Source organism: Geotrypetes seraphini, chromosome 8 (genome assembly GCF_902459505.1).
Source record: "Geotrypetes seraphini chromosome 8, aGeoSer1.1, whole genome shotgun sequence".
Lineage (NCBI taxonomy): Eukaryota > Metazoa > Chordata > Amphibia > Gymnophiona > Dermophiidae > Geotrypetes > Geotrypetes seraphini.
This window is the reverse complement of record NC_047091.1, coordinates 44,759,858-44,777,409: the sequence shown is the minus strand read 5'-3', so window position 1 is coordinate 44,777,409 and position 17,552 is coordinate 44,759,858. Positions and strand designations below refer to the sequence as shown.

The 17,552-nt window shown below is 44.1% G+C and overlaps 1 protein-coding gene across 1 annotated transcript in view; it reads right to left on the bottom strand.

The window, feature by feature from the left end:
- Positions 1-17,090, bottom strand: part of NPAS1 (neuronal PAS domain protein 1) — a 192,180-nt gene extending 175,090 nt beyond the window's left edge. The window contains exons 1-2 of the mRNA XM_033955925.1: positions 17,049-17,090; positions 16,652-16,741 (exon numbers count right to left, since the gene is read on the bottom strand). Coding sequence (XP_033811816.1) covers positions 16,652-16,741; positions 17,049-17,090 — 132 coding nt within the window. The remainder of the gene's footprint in view (positions 1-16,651; positions 16,742-17,048) is intronic.
- Between the last annotated feature and the right edge of the window lie 462 nt (positions 17,091-17,552).

The following is a 17,552-nucleotide window of genomic DNA, read 5'->3' as shown; positions in this document are numbered from 1 at the left end:
GGGTACCCTCCCCCGGCTCACCTAGTTTAAAGCCTTCCGGAGCAGGTGAGCCAGGCGTCATCCCAGGACGTTCTTCCCTCTTCTGATTAGGTGAAGCCCATCTCCTGCCCTTCCCCGCACTGCGAGCCCATGGTTTCAACCTGCGGATTTAAAGCGGGTTAAAACCATGGGCTCGCTGGGCCAGAAAGTTAAAAAAAAAAAAAAAAGTCGCTGTTCTAGGCGCATGTGCAGACCATCTACAGATGGTCTGTGCATGCATCGGGATCACTATCTAGCAATCCATATGGTGGGTGGGGGGCGAGTCAATGATCATCCACATTTACATGCATGCAATTGGGCACGGATCGGACACAGAATCGGGGGTTAGTGAATATAGCCCTAAAAGTGGCCTCAGTTTGCTACTGATACCACAGACCAATTTTATCGCAATTTAGTAAAGAGCACCTTAATAAATATCAAATTGACCTTCATCATCAAAGAGGTAAAATCACAGGTATAACAATTAGCCCTTCCACATTCTAGCAATAAACATCACTAATCATACTGTAAATCAGTTCCAGTATCACATTTTATCTCTTATAATTCAATTTCCTCAATAAAATGTGAATCCACCAACAGCATTCAAAATTTCTATAAAAGGCACTTCTGGCGGAGAAAAGAACTCAGTGTCTCTCAGAATACCCCAAATTGAGTCTCCTAAGGACTTAACCTGCCTTCAAACTATTCAGTTTGAGGGCAGGAGGCACATCCTTGGTCATAAAACTTCCACCGCACAGACATCAATTCAAAATTTTCAAAATCACAGTTCTAATATTGAATAGTCAGTGTCATAGCAAATCAAAGTCACTTAATCTGTTAGTTGAAAAAATTCCCTTGTCATTCAATATACAGTAAAACCTTGGTTTGTGAGCATAATTCATTCCAGAAGCATGCTTGTAGTCTAAAGCACTTGTATATCAAAGCAAATTTCCCCATACGAAATAATAGAAACTCAGATGATTCGTTCCACAACCCAAAAACTTTAATACATAATACTCTGCATACTTGTATTTCAAGACCTCGCTCAATTAGAACAGTCGCTACATAAGAACATAAGAATTGCTGCTGCTGTGTCAGACCAGTGGTCCATCCTGCCCAGCAGTCCACTCACGTAGCAGCCCTCAAGTCAAAGACCAGTGCTCTAAATGAGTCCAGCCTCACCTGTGTACATTCCAGTTTAGAAGGAACTTGTCCAACTTTGTATTGAAACCCTGGAGGGTGTTTTCCCCTATAACAGACTCCGGAAGAGTGTTCCAGTTTTCCACCACTCTCTGGGTGAAGAAGAATTTCATTACGTTCAATTTTAGAGAGTGCCCTCTCGTTCTCCCTAACTTGGAGAGGGTGAACAACCTGTCCTTATCTACTAAGTCTATTCCCTTCAGTACCTTGAATGTTTTGATCATGTCCCCTCTCAACCTCCTCTGCTCGAGGGAGAAAAGGCCCAGTTTCTCTAATCTTTCACTGTACGGCAACTCCTCCAGCCCCTTAACCATCTTAGTTGCTCTTCTCTGGACCCTTTCGAGTAGTACCGTGTCCTTCTTCATGTATGGCGACCAGTGCTGGATGCAGTACTCCAGGTGAGGGCGCACCACAGCCTGGTACAGCAGCAGCCTGGTACAACCCTCTTTGATCTGTTCGTGATCCCCTTTTTAATCATTCTGTTCGCCCTTTTCGCTGCTGCTGCACATTGCGCAGACAGCTTCATCGACTTGTCGGTCAGAATTCGCAAGTCTCTTTCCTGGGAGGTCTCTCCAAATACTGCCCCGGACATCCTGTATTCATGCATGAGATTTCTGTTACCGACATGCATCACTTTACACTTATCCACGTTGAACCTCATTTGCCATGTCAATGCCCATTTCTCAAGCTTGATTATGCCACGTTGCAGATCTTCACAATCCCCCTGTGTCTTCACTACTCTGAATAACTTTGTATCGTCCGCAAATTTAATCACCTCACTTGTCATACCAATGTCCAGATCGTTTATAAAGATGTTGAAGAGCATGAGTCTAAGCACCGAGCCCTGCGGCACCCCACTTGTGACGTTCCTCCAGTCCGAGTATTGTCCATTTACCCCCACTCTCTGTTTACTATGCTCCAGCCAGTTTTTAATCCACGTGAGTATTTCACCCTCGATTCCATGACTCACAATTTTCCAAAGTAGTCGTTCATGTGGAACCTTGTCGAACGCCTTCTGAAAATCCAGATAAACAATGTCGACCGGGTCACCCTTGTCTATCCGCCTCTTTACTCCCTCGAAGAAGTGCAGTAAGTTCGTCAGACAAGATCTGCCTTTGCTGAAACTGTGCTGGCTGGTCCTCATTAGGCCGTGTCCGTCAAGGTGATCAATGATGCAGTTCTTTATCAGCACCTCTACCATCTTTCCCGGTACTGAGGGCAGACTCACCGGTCTGTAGTTTCCCTGATCTTCCCTCGGATCCTTTTTGAAAATCTGTGTATTGACTGGGTCAGTTGAATCTATGAAGTTAGAGTATACAGGCCAAGCCAAGCAAATGCAGGTGGATATACAACAATTGCAACAATTCAAATTGGCTTCAATTAAAGATAGCTCCACCATTCATAAGAAATTAGAACAATTTGAAAATTTTAATAGGCGTTTGAACCTCCGCTTTCTAAATTTTCCTCAAACTTCAGGAATGTTACCTATTGATTTGTTGAAAAGATACTTCATTGAGAATTTGGAAATTTCTTCAAACTGTATTCCTCCAATTAACAAAATTTATTACCTACCAAATAAAAAGATGCCTGACGGAAATGGAAATGTAAATGGAAATGAGATTGGGAAAGTAAGAGGAGAGACAAATGTGATAGATTTTGCAAATGTGACGGCTTTACTGGAACAAACTATAACATCTGAAATGGACAGAGCAACATTACTAGTATCATTTGTCTTTGAACAGGATGTGAATATGATTATGAAATTGTTTTTCAAAAATTCCCAAAAATTATTTGGGGGACGGAAAATATGGATATATCCTGACGTAGCTAAGACTACACAGGAACGGAGGAAAGAATTTCTTGCAATGCGACAACAGACTATAAATATTGGAGCAACATTTTTATTGGTGTATCCCTGCAAATGCCTGGTTAGGTACTTAGGTGTTAAATATGTTTTTTTCTCTCCTAACCATCTGAAGGAATTTCTAGATGTTAAGTAGATCATTAAGGATTAAGAGATAATAATAGGAATGGGCGCTAGATACATTATGCCTTTCTTCTTTGTACTATTCCTCTAAATTTCTCTCTAATTTTAGTTTTGATCACCCCCTGTTTATTGTGGTCTAAGAAGGGGTTTATCACTATGATGATTGTTGTAAAAGTATTATTGTGTTAAAATTTTCTTCCCTGTATTCAATGTAACAAGAATTAATTCTTGTAAAATAAGACTGTATAATTATAAATAAAAAAAAAAAAATAAAAAAAAAAGAAATCCCCCTCTCAAGAAAAACCCCCAAAAAGTCAACCAAGATTCTCTAAAGCCCCTGTCCCCTGCCAATCTTCCCAACACTGCCTCGGACTCCCTCACCCCAGTCCCGACACTTTATTGCAATGCCAGATACGCGTGCAATAAGACCCAAATCTTGAAAGATCTTCTAGACGAGCTCGACCCTGGATTCCTGTGCATCATGGAATCATGGATCGCCAAAGACGATCTATTCACACAAAACGAACTCCTCCCCCACGGTTACCAAGGCCTCTTCTCCCCCAGACCCAATCGAAAAGGAGGTGGTCTGGCACTCCTCTACAAATCACGCTTCTCTAGAATATTTGCTTGCCTCAGTCAATGACGAACTCCGCACCCACCCATTGGGCATCCTGCTACTATACCGCATACCCAACCCTTGGACCAAATCCTCCAATCTCATCTTTGAGACCATAACAAATGCCTTCCTTAAATTTCAAAGACTTCTGATCGTTGGTGATATCAATCTCCACCTTGACGACACCAACAACAAGGACACGACTGAATTCAACAACTTCCTTACCTCTCTAGGCTTCCCCTCACCCACCCCATCCCCAACCCACGAAAAAGGGCACACTCTAGACTTCACCACTTTCCTTGATCTTACCGCCTTCAAAACTTCAACCAACGACACTTGCTGGGAACAAGTCCCTTGGTCTGACCACTTCTTAGGGACTACCTGCCTCCCCATCTTCATGTCACATCTCGACTCCCCACCCCACTCCTCTCATTCCATAACCTTCCGCAAAAAAACCTCGAGCAATCTATTCTGGTCCAAATTCCTCAACCAACTCTCCTCCAACCCTAGACCTACAGACCCCGAATCCCATTGGCGCAACTGGACCGCCCTCTCCGAGTCCACCTACCATTCCCTCGCTCCAATATAGCACAGTTACTTACCGTAACAGTTGTTATCCAGGGACAGCAGGCAGATATTCCCACACATGGGTGACGTCACCGACAGAGCCCCGCAGCGGACAGTCTCGAAAGCAAACTTGCTTGAAGATCTCGAACTTTCGAGCACTGCACCGCGCCTGCGCGCGTGCCTTCCCGCCCGAACTAGGGGGCGCATCTCCTGAGAGGATCCTCAGTTCAGATACCTAGCCAAGAAGCCAACCAGGGGAGGTGGGAGGGTTGTGGGAATATCTGCCTGCTGTCCCTGGATAACAACTGTTACGGTAAGTAACTGTGCTTTATCCCAGGACAAGCAGGCAGCATATTCCCACACATGGGTGACCTCCAAGCTAAGTGAAAAGGGATGGAGGGAAGTTGGCAATTTACGAAAAAAGATTTTGCAAAACAGATTGGCCAAAGTGGCCATCCCTCCTGGATAATGTATCCAGACAATAATGAGAAGTGAAAGTATGAACCGAGGACCAAGTGGCAGCCTTACAGATTTCCTCAATAGGAGTTGATCGGAGGAAAGCTACAGACGCCGCCATAGCTCTAACTTTGTGGCCCGTCACTTGACCTTGCAAGGGAAGATCAGCCTGAGTGTAGCAGAATGAAATGCAAGCAGCCATCCAGTTAGAGATTGTGCGTTTTGATATAGGACGTCCCAACCTGTTCGGATCAAATGAAATGAAAAGTTGAGGAGATGTTCTATGAAGTTGAGTGCGTTGGAGGTAGAAAGCCAAAGCACGTTTACAGTCCAAGGTATGAAGAGCCGCCTCTCCTGGATGAGAATGAGGCTTTGGAAAAAATACAGGTAGAACAATAGATTGATTGATATGAAATTCTGAAACAACTTTAGGCAAGAATTTAGGATGAGTACGGAGAACCACCTTGTCATGGTGAAAAACTGTGAAAGGTGGATCTGCAACCAGCGCTTGTAACTCACTGACTCGTCGAGCAGAAGTGAGGGCGATCAAGAAAACAGTCTTCCAAGTGAGATACTTGAGATGAGCTTTGTCAAGTGGTTCAAAAGGAGATTTCATAAGTTGAGCTAAAACAACATTGAGGTCCCAAACCACAGGAGGTGGTTTAAGAGGTGGATGGAGATTAATAAGTCCTTTCATAAAGCGAGAAATCATAGGATGTGCAGAAAGGGGTTTTCCATCCAAGGGCTGATGAAAAGCAGCTATAGCACTAAGGTGGACTCGTATAGATGTAGTCTGAAGCCCAGATTGTGACAAATAAAGTAAATAGTCCAGAACTGATGACAAGGAAGCTGATCTGGGTGGTAATTTACGTGTAGAACACCAAGCAGAGAATCTAGTCCACTTCTGACCATAACATTGTCTAGTTGATGGTTTTCTGGAAGCAAGCAAGATATCTTGAACAGACGGAGAGAATTGAGAAAAGTCTGTTATACAGAAAGGTACCAAGCTGTCAAATGTAGAGACTGCAGATTGGGATGAAGCAAAGATCCTTGATTCTGCGTGAGTAGAGAAGGAAAAATTGGCAGAAGTAGGGGCTCCCTGGTGCTGAGTTGAAGTAGAAGGGAGAACCAAGGTTGTCTGGGCCACCGAGGAGCTATCAGAATCATGGTGGCATGGTCTGATTTCAACTTGACTAGAGTCTTGAGAATCAGAGGAAACGGAGGAAAAGCATAAAGGAACTGATTCCTCCAGTCCAGTAGAAACGCATCCGCTTCGAGACGTTGAGGAGTATAGATGCGGGAGCAAAATTGAGGCAGTTTGAAGTTGAGAGGTGACGCAAACAGATCTATCTGCGGAGTCCCCCAACGAGCAAAAATTTGGCGAAGAGTAGGATAATTGAGTGTCCATTCGTGAGGTTGTAGAAGACGACTCAATTTGTCCGCCAGACAATTTTGTTGACACTGAATATAAACCGCTCTGAGGAAAATGTTGTGAAGAATCGCCCAATGCCACAATTTCAGAGCTTCTTGACAGAGGGAGTGAGATCCCGTCCCTCCCTGTTTGTTGACATAATACATGGCTACTTGGTTGTCGGTACGTACTAGAATCACCATGTCGTGAAGTAGATGTTGAAAAGCTTTGAGAGCATAGAATATCGCTCTGAGTTCCAACAGATTTATAGGATACCGCCGTTCCGCTTGGGTCCAGAGACCTTGAGTGCAAAGACCGTCCACATGAGCTCCCCATGCGTACATTGACGAGTCGGTTGTGAGGACCTTCTGATGAGGAAGAGGGTAAAACAGTAAACCTCTTGAAAGATTCAAAGAGAGCATCCACCAACGGAGAGACTTCTTTAATGAAGGAGTGATGGAAATTAGTCGAGTTGGTGGATCCACTGATTGTTGCCATTGAGATGCCAGTGTCCATTGAGGAATGCGAAGATGAAGTCTGGCAAAAGGAACCACATGAACTGTAGAAGCCATGTGACCGAGTAGAATCATCATTTTCCTTGCTGGAACAGTGGAAAGTTGGAAGAATTGTTGAGAAATTTGAAGGAGTGCATCCTGACGTGGTTGTGGAAGATATGCTCTCAGATTGATAGTGTCCAGAGTTGCTCCTATGAACTGGAGAGACTGAGAAGGAGTCAGTTGAGATTTGGGAAAATTGATGTGAAATCCCAAACTTTGTAGAAAAATAATAGTCTGTTGGGTCGCTGCAATAACCTCTGAAAAAGAGGGAGCCTTGATGAGCCAGTCGTCTAGGTATGGAAATACTTGGAGACCCTGGTTGCGAAGAGCTGCAGCCACAACCACTAGGCATTTGGTGAAAACTCTGGGGGAAGAAGCCAGTCCGAAGGGGAGAACTCTGTACTGCAGATGAAGATTTCCTACTTGAAATCTGAGGTACTTGCGAAACTCTGGATGAATAGGGATATGAGTATAGGCCTCTTTGAGATCGAGGGAGCACATCCAATCCCCTTGATCCATCAAGGAATATAGAGTTGGCAGAGTGAGCATTCGAAATTTCTCTTTGACTAGATATTTGTTGAGAGCTCTGAGATCCAAAATCGGTCGCAAATCCCCCGTCTTTTTGGGAACTAGAAAATAGCGGGAGTAGAATCCCAAGTTCCTTTGGGGGAGAGGAACTTCCTCCACTGCTCGCAGGAGAATAAGAGCTCGAGCCTCTTGAAGAAGAAGGGGAAGATGCGACTGATTTGAAAGACACTCTCTTGGATGGCGATCTGGAGGTATCTAAAGGAGTCGAAGAGAGTATCCCTCTCGTATGATGGTAAGAACCCAGAGATCTGATGTAATGAGCTCCCATTGATGATAAAATGTGGACAGGCGACCCCCTATGGGGAGGGGAGAATTTGGAAACAGAGAAATTTGAATGCTCAGGTCGAGATTGTCAAAAAGACTGAGCAGGCTTGGTGGCAGCAGGGGTCTGAGACTTTTGTTGTCTTTGTTGTGGAGGAGGACGACGAGAAGGAGGTCTAGAAAAAGCAGGAGTTGTTTTCTGCGGATAGCGTCGAGGAGTTTGTTTGAAACCTCTAGTTGGCACAGGTTTAGGTTTTGGACGAATGAGGGAAGCAAAAGAGTGCTCATGTTCTGAAAGACGCTTGGTAGCCGCCTCAATAGAGTCATCAAATAACTCATTCCCTTGACAGGGAAGATTAGCCAACCTATCCTGAAGGTTAGGGTCCATGTCCACTATACGTAACCATGCTAACCGACGCATGGCTACAGCAAATGCAGATACTCTAGACGAGAGTTCAAAGGCATCATAGGAAGCTTGCAACATAAATAGTCTCAACTGAGAAAGAGTCTTAAGGATATTTTTAAATTCTGATAGACGATTGGTAGAGATGTCCGGGTAAAAGGAAGACAAAATCTTTAGAAAATGGTTGAAGTAGGATGTAAATATGTAGTTATAATTAAGAACTCTATTTGCCATCATAGAGTTCTGGTATAAACGTCGACCAAATTTATCCATGGTACGGCCTTCCCTACCAGGAGGAACTGAAGCATAAATTTTGGAAGGATGTGCTTTCTTCAATGATGACTCTACTACCAGAGATTGATGAGAGAGTTGAGACTTTTCATAGCCCTTACATGGGACCGTTTGATAACGGGATTCTAACTTAGATGGGATAGCTGTGATGGAATAAGGTGTTTCCATATTGCGGGTAAAGGTCTGCTGCAGAACAGGAGTCATAGGTAATCTGAGTGACTCTTTCAGCAGATGAGGAAGTTCCATATCAGCCAAGTATTCAGGAGTATATTTGGAGTCTGAATGAAGGTCTAGCTTGAGAGCTTGGCCCGTGTCAAAAATAAATTTGGCAAAAGAAATTGATTTTGGATCAGATGTTTCCTCAGGAGAGCCACTGCGAGATTTAGGTTGAACTGAGTAAGATGGAGAAGCCTCTCTAGAGTATGATGAAAGGACTGATTCCAGATGTAGAGTGACAGAAGAAGCTGCACTAAGAGGTGGAGTAAGAGAATGTTTTCTTTTCAAACTCCTGGATGGAGAAGTACCAGGTGTACATGGTACAGAATGAGTCGAGGTGTGAGGAGAACTGTCTCGACGGACTGGCTTCGACGGTGTTCTCGATCGAGAAGGGCTTCGAGTCGAGGCTCGATGATGTCGAGAGCCATGCTTTGTCTTCGAAGAGCGAGGTAAAGAAGTCTCGGTAGTTAAAGTCGAAGACTCCCTCCGAAGCTTGGAAGTAACAGGTCTTGAATGCTTCGACCGGTGCTTCGGAGGAGGCGAGCCCGGAGAAGACTCCGATGAAGAAATGTTCTTCGGTGTCCTGGATCGGCCTCGGGAGACTGGAAGCTCTGGTTGAGTGACAGGCTGATCAGTCCGAGGCAAAGTCGAGGACGGGACCAGTTGAGCCACTAAAGAGGAAATCTGAGTGGTAAGTATAGATTTCAACATGTCCTCCAGCATCGGCACCGAGACAGAAGATTCTGACCTCGAAGGTGCAGCAGTACGCTCCGAAGAGGGCAACCTCGAAGGTGAGTATTCCCTTATCTTGGAGGTACGCTTCGAAGCTGGACGTGCCGAGGACTCTGGTGGCTTCTTGGATACGGCACCTGAAAGGGAAATCGGAGACTTACCCCCCGTAGAAGACTTCGTAGATGGCGTCGTCTTCGAGGCAACCGAGGCAGAAAAGGTCGAGGCCTTCGAGACCGAAACTCCAGCCGGAGTCTGGGTCGAGGCCTTCGAGACCACAGGTGTCGATGTCGTCGGAGTCGAAGCCTTCGAGACCGGGGCAGCTGCCAAGGTCGAGGCCAGATCCGAAGATTGCTCCATGCCGAAAAGTTGAAAAAATTGAGCACAACGTCGCCGAAAAGCCCGTGGAGTAAGGGTGAAGCAGCGATGACAGTCTTCTGGTGAAAGAGAAGAACCCAGGCACTGTAAGCAACGGCAGTGGGGATCGGTGACCGAAATCACCCGATTACACTGTCGACAACGTTTAAACCCGGTAAGAGGCCGGGACATGGAAAAAATAAAGTCCGTGTCGAACGAATGAGCTAATGGGCCTAGGCCCAAAGCTCGACGGCCGGACAAAAAAGAAAGAACAAGAAATATATATATTTTTTTATTTATCAAGAGAAAATAAAAGAAAAGACAAACACAGCGACCGACTTTAAATAAAGAACAGCCGCGGTGATGAGAAGGCAATGCTGCAGAGAAAGAAAACGTGTCTTCTTGTCTCCGCGGAAATAAACGAACTGAGGATCCTCTCAGGAGATGCGCCCCCTAGTTCGGGCGGGAAGGCACGCGCGCAGGCGCGGTGCAGTGCTCGAAAGTTCGAGATCTTCAAGCAAGTTTGCTTTCGAGACTGTCCGCTGCGGGGCTCCGTCGGTGACGTCACCCATGTGTGGGAATATGCTGCCTGCTTGTCCTGGGATAACCACTAAAACCATCTCCTACCCCCGAAAGGCCCCCTGGTACTTACCTCTTCACAAAGAATTGAAACAGAAATGTCGCGCTTTGGAGCGCAAATGGAAAAAATCTAAATCCCCCTCTGATAGACAGACCTGGAGGGTCAATATTAAACTTTACAATTCAACACTAAAATAAGCCAGGAAGAACTTCTTCGGAGACAAGATCTCTAGATCCAACAACCAGATCAGTGCGCTGTTCAACATCTGGCGCTCCCTAACTACAAAAAAAGACCCATCCTTGCTCCCACTGTCTCTATCAGCCGATGCCCTTGCAAATTTATTTAATGAAAAAGTTACCACCCTAAGATGCTCCTTCCCACCCACAGTCTCCTACAATTCCCTGACCTCTATTGACCTCAACCCTACCTTACCTATATCCACCCCCATTCCTGCCGACAGATCCTGGACCGTCTTCGAGCTTGTTTCCAAATCACAAGTCTCCAAACTCTGCCTCAAACTAAAAACTTGCAAGTGCATTTTGGATCCTTTCCCCTCCTATCTATTCGAGAATATCCCTACACAGGCCATTGCTTCCCTCACCGACTTATAAACTTTGCCCTAACATCGGGCCTTTTCTCCCCCGACATGGGACACATTTCATTGACCCCTCTACTGAAAAAGGCCGACCTTGATCCCTCCACTCCATCAAATTACCGTCCTATAGCAAATATCCCTCTCCTAACCAAGCTATTAGAATCCATCATATCCACCCAACTCTCATCCTACCTAGAAAGATTCTCTATTCTCCTACCCCACCAATTCGGCTTCAGACCCAACTTCAGCACCGAATCCCTCTTAGCCTCACTAATCTCTAAGGTGCAACAACTCCATTCTCGCAACAAATTTGCTGTTCTCCTTCAATTCGACCTCTCCGCAGCCTTCGATGTCGTCCACCACAACATCCTAATCTTCCAACTCTCTGAAATAGGCATAAGCTCCAGTCCTAGATTAGTTCTCGAAATTCCTACGCTTCCGCTCCTACACCATTAACACAAATGGTACCTCATCCCCCCCCTGGAAGCCGAAATGTGGAGTCCCGCAAGGCTCAACCCTCTCCCCTATCCTTTTCAACATCTACATGTCCTCTCTGAAACTCCTTCATCTAACCCCCCTAGAAACTCTCTACTCTACGCTGATGACATCCTCATCCTCCTCGAGACCGACTCGAACCTCTCTAACCTTGCTGAGAACATATCCACATGTATAACAAATCTCCAATCCTGGGCCCAATCTGTACAAATGAAACTGAACGAGTCCAAAACAAAACTACTTTGGCTCGGCCCAATTTTAGATCATTTACCCACCTCCATCCCACTACCTTCCAGCCCCACTCTTCAGCTTGAGTTTTCAAGCAAAGTCCTAGGCATTGTCATAGACTCCTCTCCCTCCTTCAATGATCACCTCAACTCCCTAGTAAAAAAAAATGCTTCTATAGCCTTCATATGTTGAGGAAAGTGAGATCCTGCTTTCATCATTCTCATTTCGCCGTCCTCGTTCAATCCACCATCCTCTCTAGACTGGACTACTGCAACTCCATCTACATAAGTCTAACTAAGAAAAACCTCCATAGACTTCAACTAATTCAGAACGCCGCGGCCAAGCTTATTTTCGCAAAAGGCAAGTTCGATCACGTCTCCCCACTCCTCTCCAAGCTTCACTGGCTCCCAGTATACTCCAGAGTCCTCTATAAATGTGCCTGCATAGCCTTCAAGATCCTACATGGCGTCCTTCCTCCCGTTATCCCACTCTTTTGGAATTCCTCTAACCCACACTCCACTAGACCCTCCCAAAAAATGAAACTATCTTTTCCCTCTATAAAAGGTATATCCCGTGCAGGAAAACTTGGAAGGTAGGGGAGGGACATTAAGGTGGGCAGACTAGATGGGCCTTGGCCCTTATCTGCCGTCTATTTCTATGTTTCTATCCTTCCCATTTAGAACCACAGAACTCTGGAACAACCTCTCATCCCCGCTCAGAAATTCAAGTTCCTTCCAATCCTTCCGCAAACACTTGAAAACTTGGCTATTTTCAAAAATCTAATCACCTCCTGCTCTCTAGTACCCTGTCCCTCTCTATCTTCTTAGCCCTCTCCTATATCCCTTCATTGTAGTTCCTTTCCTCTTAACTTCTGTAAACCGTGCCGAGCTCTGCACTGCGGAGATGGTGCGGTATACAAACCTAAGGTTTAGTTTAGTTTAGTTTATGACCAAGGATTTTGCCTCCTGCCCTCAAACTGAATAGTTTTAAGGCACGTTAATTCCTTAGGAGACTCAATTTGGGGTATCCTGAGACATCAAGGTCTTTTCTCCACCGGAAGTCTCTCTTTTTTTCCCTGTAACAGTATCTTTTATAGAAATAATAAAATTTTCAGTTTCTGTGTGAACTGTTTTAAGTTCTGAATTACTCTTAAATCATATAGGAGAGAATTCCATAACATAGGACCAGTGATATAGAAAATCAAGGACCGATACTCTTCAAGCCTTACTGTGTGAAAAAATGGTACATTGAGTTTTGTTAGAGAATTGAAGAGCCCTTGACGATTGATATAGTCTAAGATTTGCAGAAACCACCACAGAAATAAAATTACTCAATACTTTAAACACCAATAACAATATTATAAATGTCATACATTGTCTAATTGGTAGCCAGTGTAAGCTTTATAATACAAGCGTGATATGAACACAGCTCTAAATATATAGGATTATAGTCTATAAATGGCACCGGTCATTTACACCAACTAAAATGTTTTCAACCTTTAACCCGTTAATCTTATGTAACAATACTCTCGTCTTAGCTTTGGTTATCAGATGGGATCCCCCACCCTTTTTGTATTTCCCCTAGATGGCTCTCTTTCCTATTGGAATTATATTTCCCCCCTCCAAACCTATTGTCATAGTAAGTCTTGTATGTTACAATGTACCAGTGGCGTACCAAGGTGGGGTGGTCCGCCTCGGGTGCACGCTCCTAGAGGGTACACAGCCGGCCGAATCCGGAACCTCCCGCGCTGCTTTAAACCACACTTCAGCGCGGCTGCCCTACTTAGAGCAGAGTCGGCAGCCGCGCTGAAGTGAAGAAGGTCCCGCGATGACTGTGAAGAGGTCAGTGACGTCAGGGGGAAGGGGGGGGGTGGGGTGGGGGGGGCAGGACCGGCAGCCGCAGTCATCGCGGGATCTTGCCGCAACTAACTGCATCTGCCGGCCCAGCCCCCTCCGATGTCACTTACCTCTTCCATCGGAGAAGAAGCAGTCATTGCGGGATCTTTGGGACGGAGAAAGAAAGGAGGTCAGGGTGGCATGAAAGGGTGTGGAGGGTGACAAAGGGGGGACAGGTTGCTATGGAAACCTGGTAAAGGTGACAAAGGGGGTTCAGGGTGCTATGGAAACCTGGTAAAGGGTGACAAAGGGAGTCAAGGTGGTATGGATGTGTGGTGGAGGGAGAGAAAGGGGCAGATGCTGAAGGAATTGCAGGGAAAGAGACATAAGGGGGAACAATACTGCATGGAATTGGGTTGTAGGGAGCGAAAGGGGCAGTTGCTGATGAAAGTGGGGGGAAAGAGAAAGAAGGGGCAGATGATAGAAGTGGGGATAAGGGGCAGATGATGGAACTGGGGAGAGAGAAGAAGGCAGATAATGGAAGGAGGGGGGAAAGAGAGAGAAGGGGCAGATGATGGAAGTGGGGAAAGAGACGAGGGCAGATGATGGAAGGAGGGGATAAATAAAAGGAGGGCACATGATGGGGGAAAATGATTGAGTTAGGGAAATACTGGAGGGGTGAGGGAGAGAGGTGGCGAGCTGTATGTAGACAGTAAAAAAGGAAATTGATGAGAGGGTAGAAAGAACGTAATCTAGATGGATGCAGAAAATAAATTGAAAAGGAAAATGAGGGAAGAAAGGGATTGCAGAAGAGAGGTGTGGGAGAGGAAAGGAGAGGAGAGAGATGCCAGACCAATGGGGGTGAAAGGAGAGATGGAAGGGGGAGGCATACAGTTTCTGGAAGGGGCATTGAAGGAGAGAAGATGCCATATAGGGGCAGAGAGATGGCAGACAGTGGATGGAAGGAAGAGAGTAACAAGAAGATGAGGAATGCAGAAACCAGAGAAGACAAAGGTAGAAAAAAATTTTCTATTTATTTATTGCTTTAGGAGACATGTGTCACTGTTTCTTTGGTGTTGCATTGTATGCAGAGTCCAACTTCTTTCTGGTTCAATTTAACCTTTGTCTATGTATTTCTATTTTATCCCCCCTTTTACAAAACTGTGGAGCGTTTTTTTAGCGCCAGCCGTGGTGGTAGCAGCTCTGATGCCCAGAATTCTATGAGCGTCAGAGCTGTTACCACTGTGGCTAAAATCCACACTACAGTTTTGTAAAAGGGGGAGGGGTTAGTTTATGATTACATATTCCATACTAGGCGAAGGTGTTTTCTGTGTTCTGTGTGTTCGAAAGACATGGTTTTCTGTTAGGATTGTCGGTGTAGGATTGATCTGTACTAGTCTGACTTGTTTAGTTTTACAATGGGTGTATTGATGTTGTACTGATCACTGCATATGTAAGATGCTGCCTTTTCCTAGGTACTCATGTGTGACGTGTGGATTGTTACTAAAAATCATGTTTTTTTTGTACAGATGGGGGGGGGGGGTTCCAAAAAATGATGGGCCCGGGTGTCACATATGCTAAGTACGCCACTGCAATGTACATTTCCTCTATTTGTTTATTTTTATTATGTACAAACCGCTTAGATTGATAGGTGGTATATCAAATTTTTCTGAAACTTGTATAAATCCTTGTGCCTAAATTAGATCCCCCTTATTCTATAATTGTACGCATAAATTGCAGGACTGTCCCTGATCCTCCCATGATCCTCCCAGAGCCCCTTCTGGGAACTGCAGGTAAAATTTGCTTGCAGAACACCCTTCCGTCAGATCTTAGACAATCTTGAAAAATTCAAATGTAAACTAAAAACATTCCTTTTTAAAGATGCCTTCTCAGTTTGATTCCATTCACTTAAAGCTCTAACAGCTTCAATGTAGTTGGCAATACCGAACTGAAACGCTTCTTTTGAAGCAAACCCTATCCTAGTGTGCTAAAGCCCCTCCGTTTCTTCCCTCCCTTTTAAGATTTTATTTTTTTTCATTGTATTTAAGCTCTTACCTTTTCCCATTTTTTCCTTTTTATTCCAGTAAGTCTCTTTGTATTGTTGTCCCCCCACTTTCTACTTTTAAGCTAATATTTTATTTTAACAATATTCTAATAATTGTAAACTGTTTAGGTATGTTTTGATATACGGTATATCAAAGATTAAATAAGCTTGCCTAAATATACCTACATAAATTTTAATTAATTCCAATTAGCACCAATAATTGCTCATTAAGATCAAAATTATTGGTGCTAATTGGATGATAAATTCAATTAAATTCATGCACAAATTGGGCACATGTCCAAATTAGCATGTGCAATTTTTAACATCTTTTATAGAATTAGGCTGATAATGTTTCCTCTCCTTACTCTATCTTACACAGATCTTATCAGGAAATTGTGTTGCCAGAGGATGTGGTAAGAGCTGTTAATGTAGCCGGTTTAAAAAAAAGTTTGGACAAATTCCTGGAGGAAAAGTCCATAGTTTGCTGTTGAGACAGACATGGGAGAAGCCACTGCTTGCCCTGGATCGGTGGCATGGACTGCTGCTACTATTTGGGTTTATGCAAGGTACTTGTGACTCAGATTAGCCTCCGTGAAGACAGGTTACTGGGCTAGTTGTACCATTGGTCTGACCCAGTAAGACAATTCTTAAGTTTCCAGGCATAGCCATTTTTCTTATTTCTTCACATCTTTGTCACTATTATGCTTCGCCTTTCTCCTTTTGCTTTCTTTTCCAGGTTCCCATGAGGAGAAATATCAGGCATTGTTGATCCCTGAGGAGAAGAAAGAAACAGGGGAAAGAACAATACCACAAACACAAATATGCAACAACCAAAGTAGAATTGTCCAAAAATGAATGATGTGCACTAAAAAATTGTCCTTCAATTCATCTGAGGCAGGCTTGATGGCCGAAACATGCGCATGTCGAGTCAATTTGTCATTCTGATGTTTGAACAATAAAGATCATCATTTCACCAGATGAATTGAAGGACAATTTTTTAGTGCACATCATTCATTTTTAGACAATTCCACTTTGGTTGTTGCATGTTCCATGAGGAGAACCAGATAAGAGGATAAATAAACCTATAACCATTCTCCCTTCTACCAAGCAGTCCTAGCTTCATCTGGTGTAAAATGTTTCTTGCTTACTAATATATTAAGCACCAAGTACCAATAGAACGTATGAATGTGTGTTTATAAGTAAGGAAAGCATCTTACCTGTGACAGCCCAAGATAGATGGATACCGTCTCAGAAATATAGAGAAACTTGCCATCCTGATTCAGTGCAAACACAAAACCATCCAGAGACTGTGGGAAGCAGAAGACAGAAAAGATGGGTAGGTTTTATTATCCCCACGCATGCATCAAGTCGAGGATATTAAACCTCTTTTCAGAATAATTGGTTTGTCTCTTCAAGCACATGAATTAATGGGGGAGGGGGTGAAAAAACTACAAGTATCAGACCTTGAGGTTAGCACCTTGGCTCCAAGATAGCCACAACCTAATTCTGGAAAAAAGCATAAAGTGATGAGGTTGGTTCCTGATGATAAATTTAAATACTTATGATGTCATGCTGCAAGATAAATCTACCACTAGTACCAGCTATTCGTATTACTGCTTCACAGTGCTTTGCCAAAGTATTCACATTCTTGTGCATTTTTCACATGCTGTTCATAGTGAAAGAACAACCTTAGAAATATTCAAAATGAATTAAGAATAAGAAACCAAAATGTCTTAATTCTATGTCTTCACATCTTTCGTCATAGCCAGATTATGGCTTACTAAGGATTCCTTTTACTAAATGATGCTAGAGGTTTTTAGTATGGGCCAGTGAGGTAAATGCTCCAACGCTCATATAATTCCTATGAGCGTTGGAGCATTTACCTCGCTGGCCCATGCTAAAACCTTCTAGCGCATTGGTCTCAAACTCAAACTCTTAGTGAGGCCACATTTTTTATTTGTAGGTACTTGGAGGGCCGCAGAAAAAATAGTTAATGTCTTATTAAAGAACTGACAACTGTGCATGAGATAAAACTCTTTATATACCCTAAAAAGGGTGGAGGAATAGCGCTGTACATAAAAGACTCCATACCCTCAACCAGGATAGAAACAATAGTAC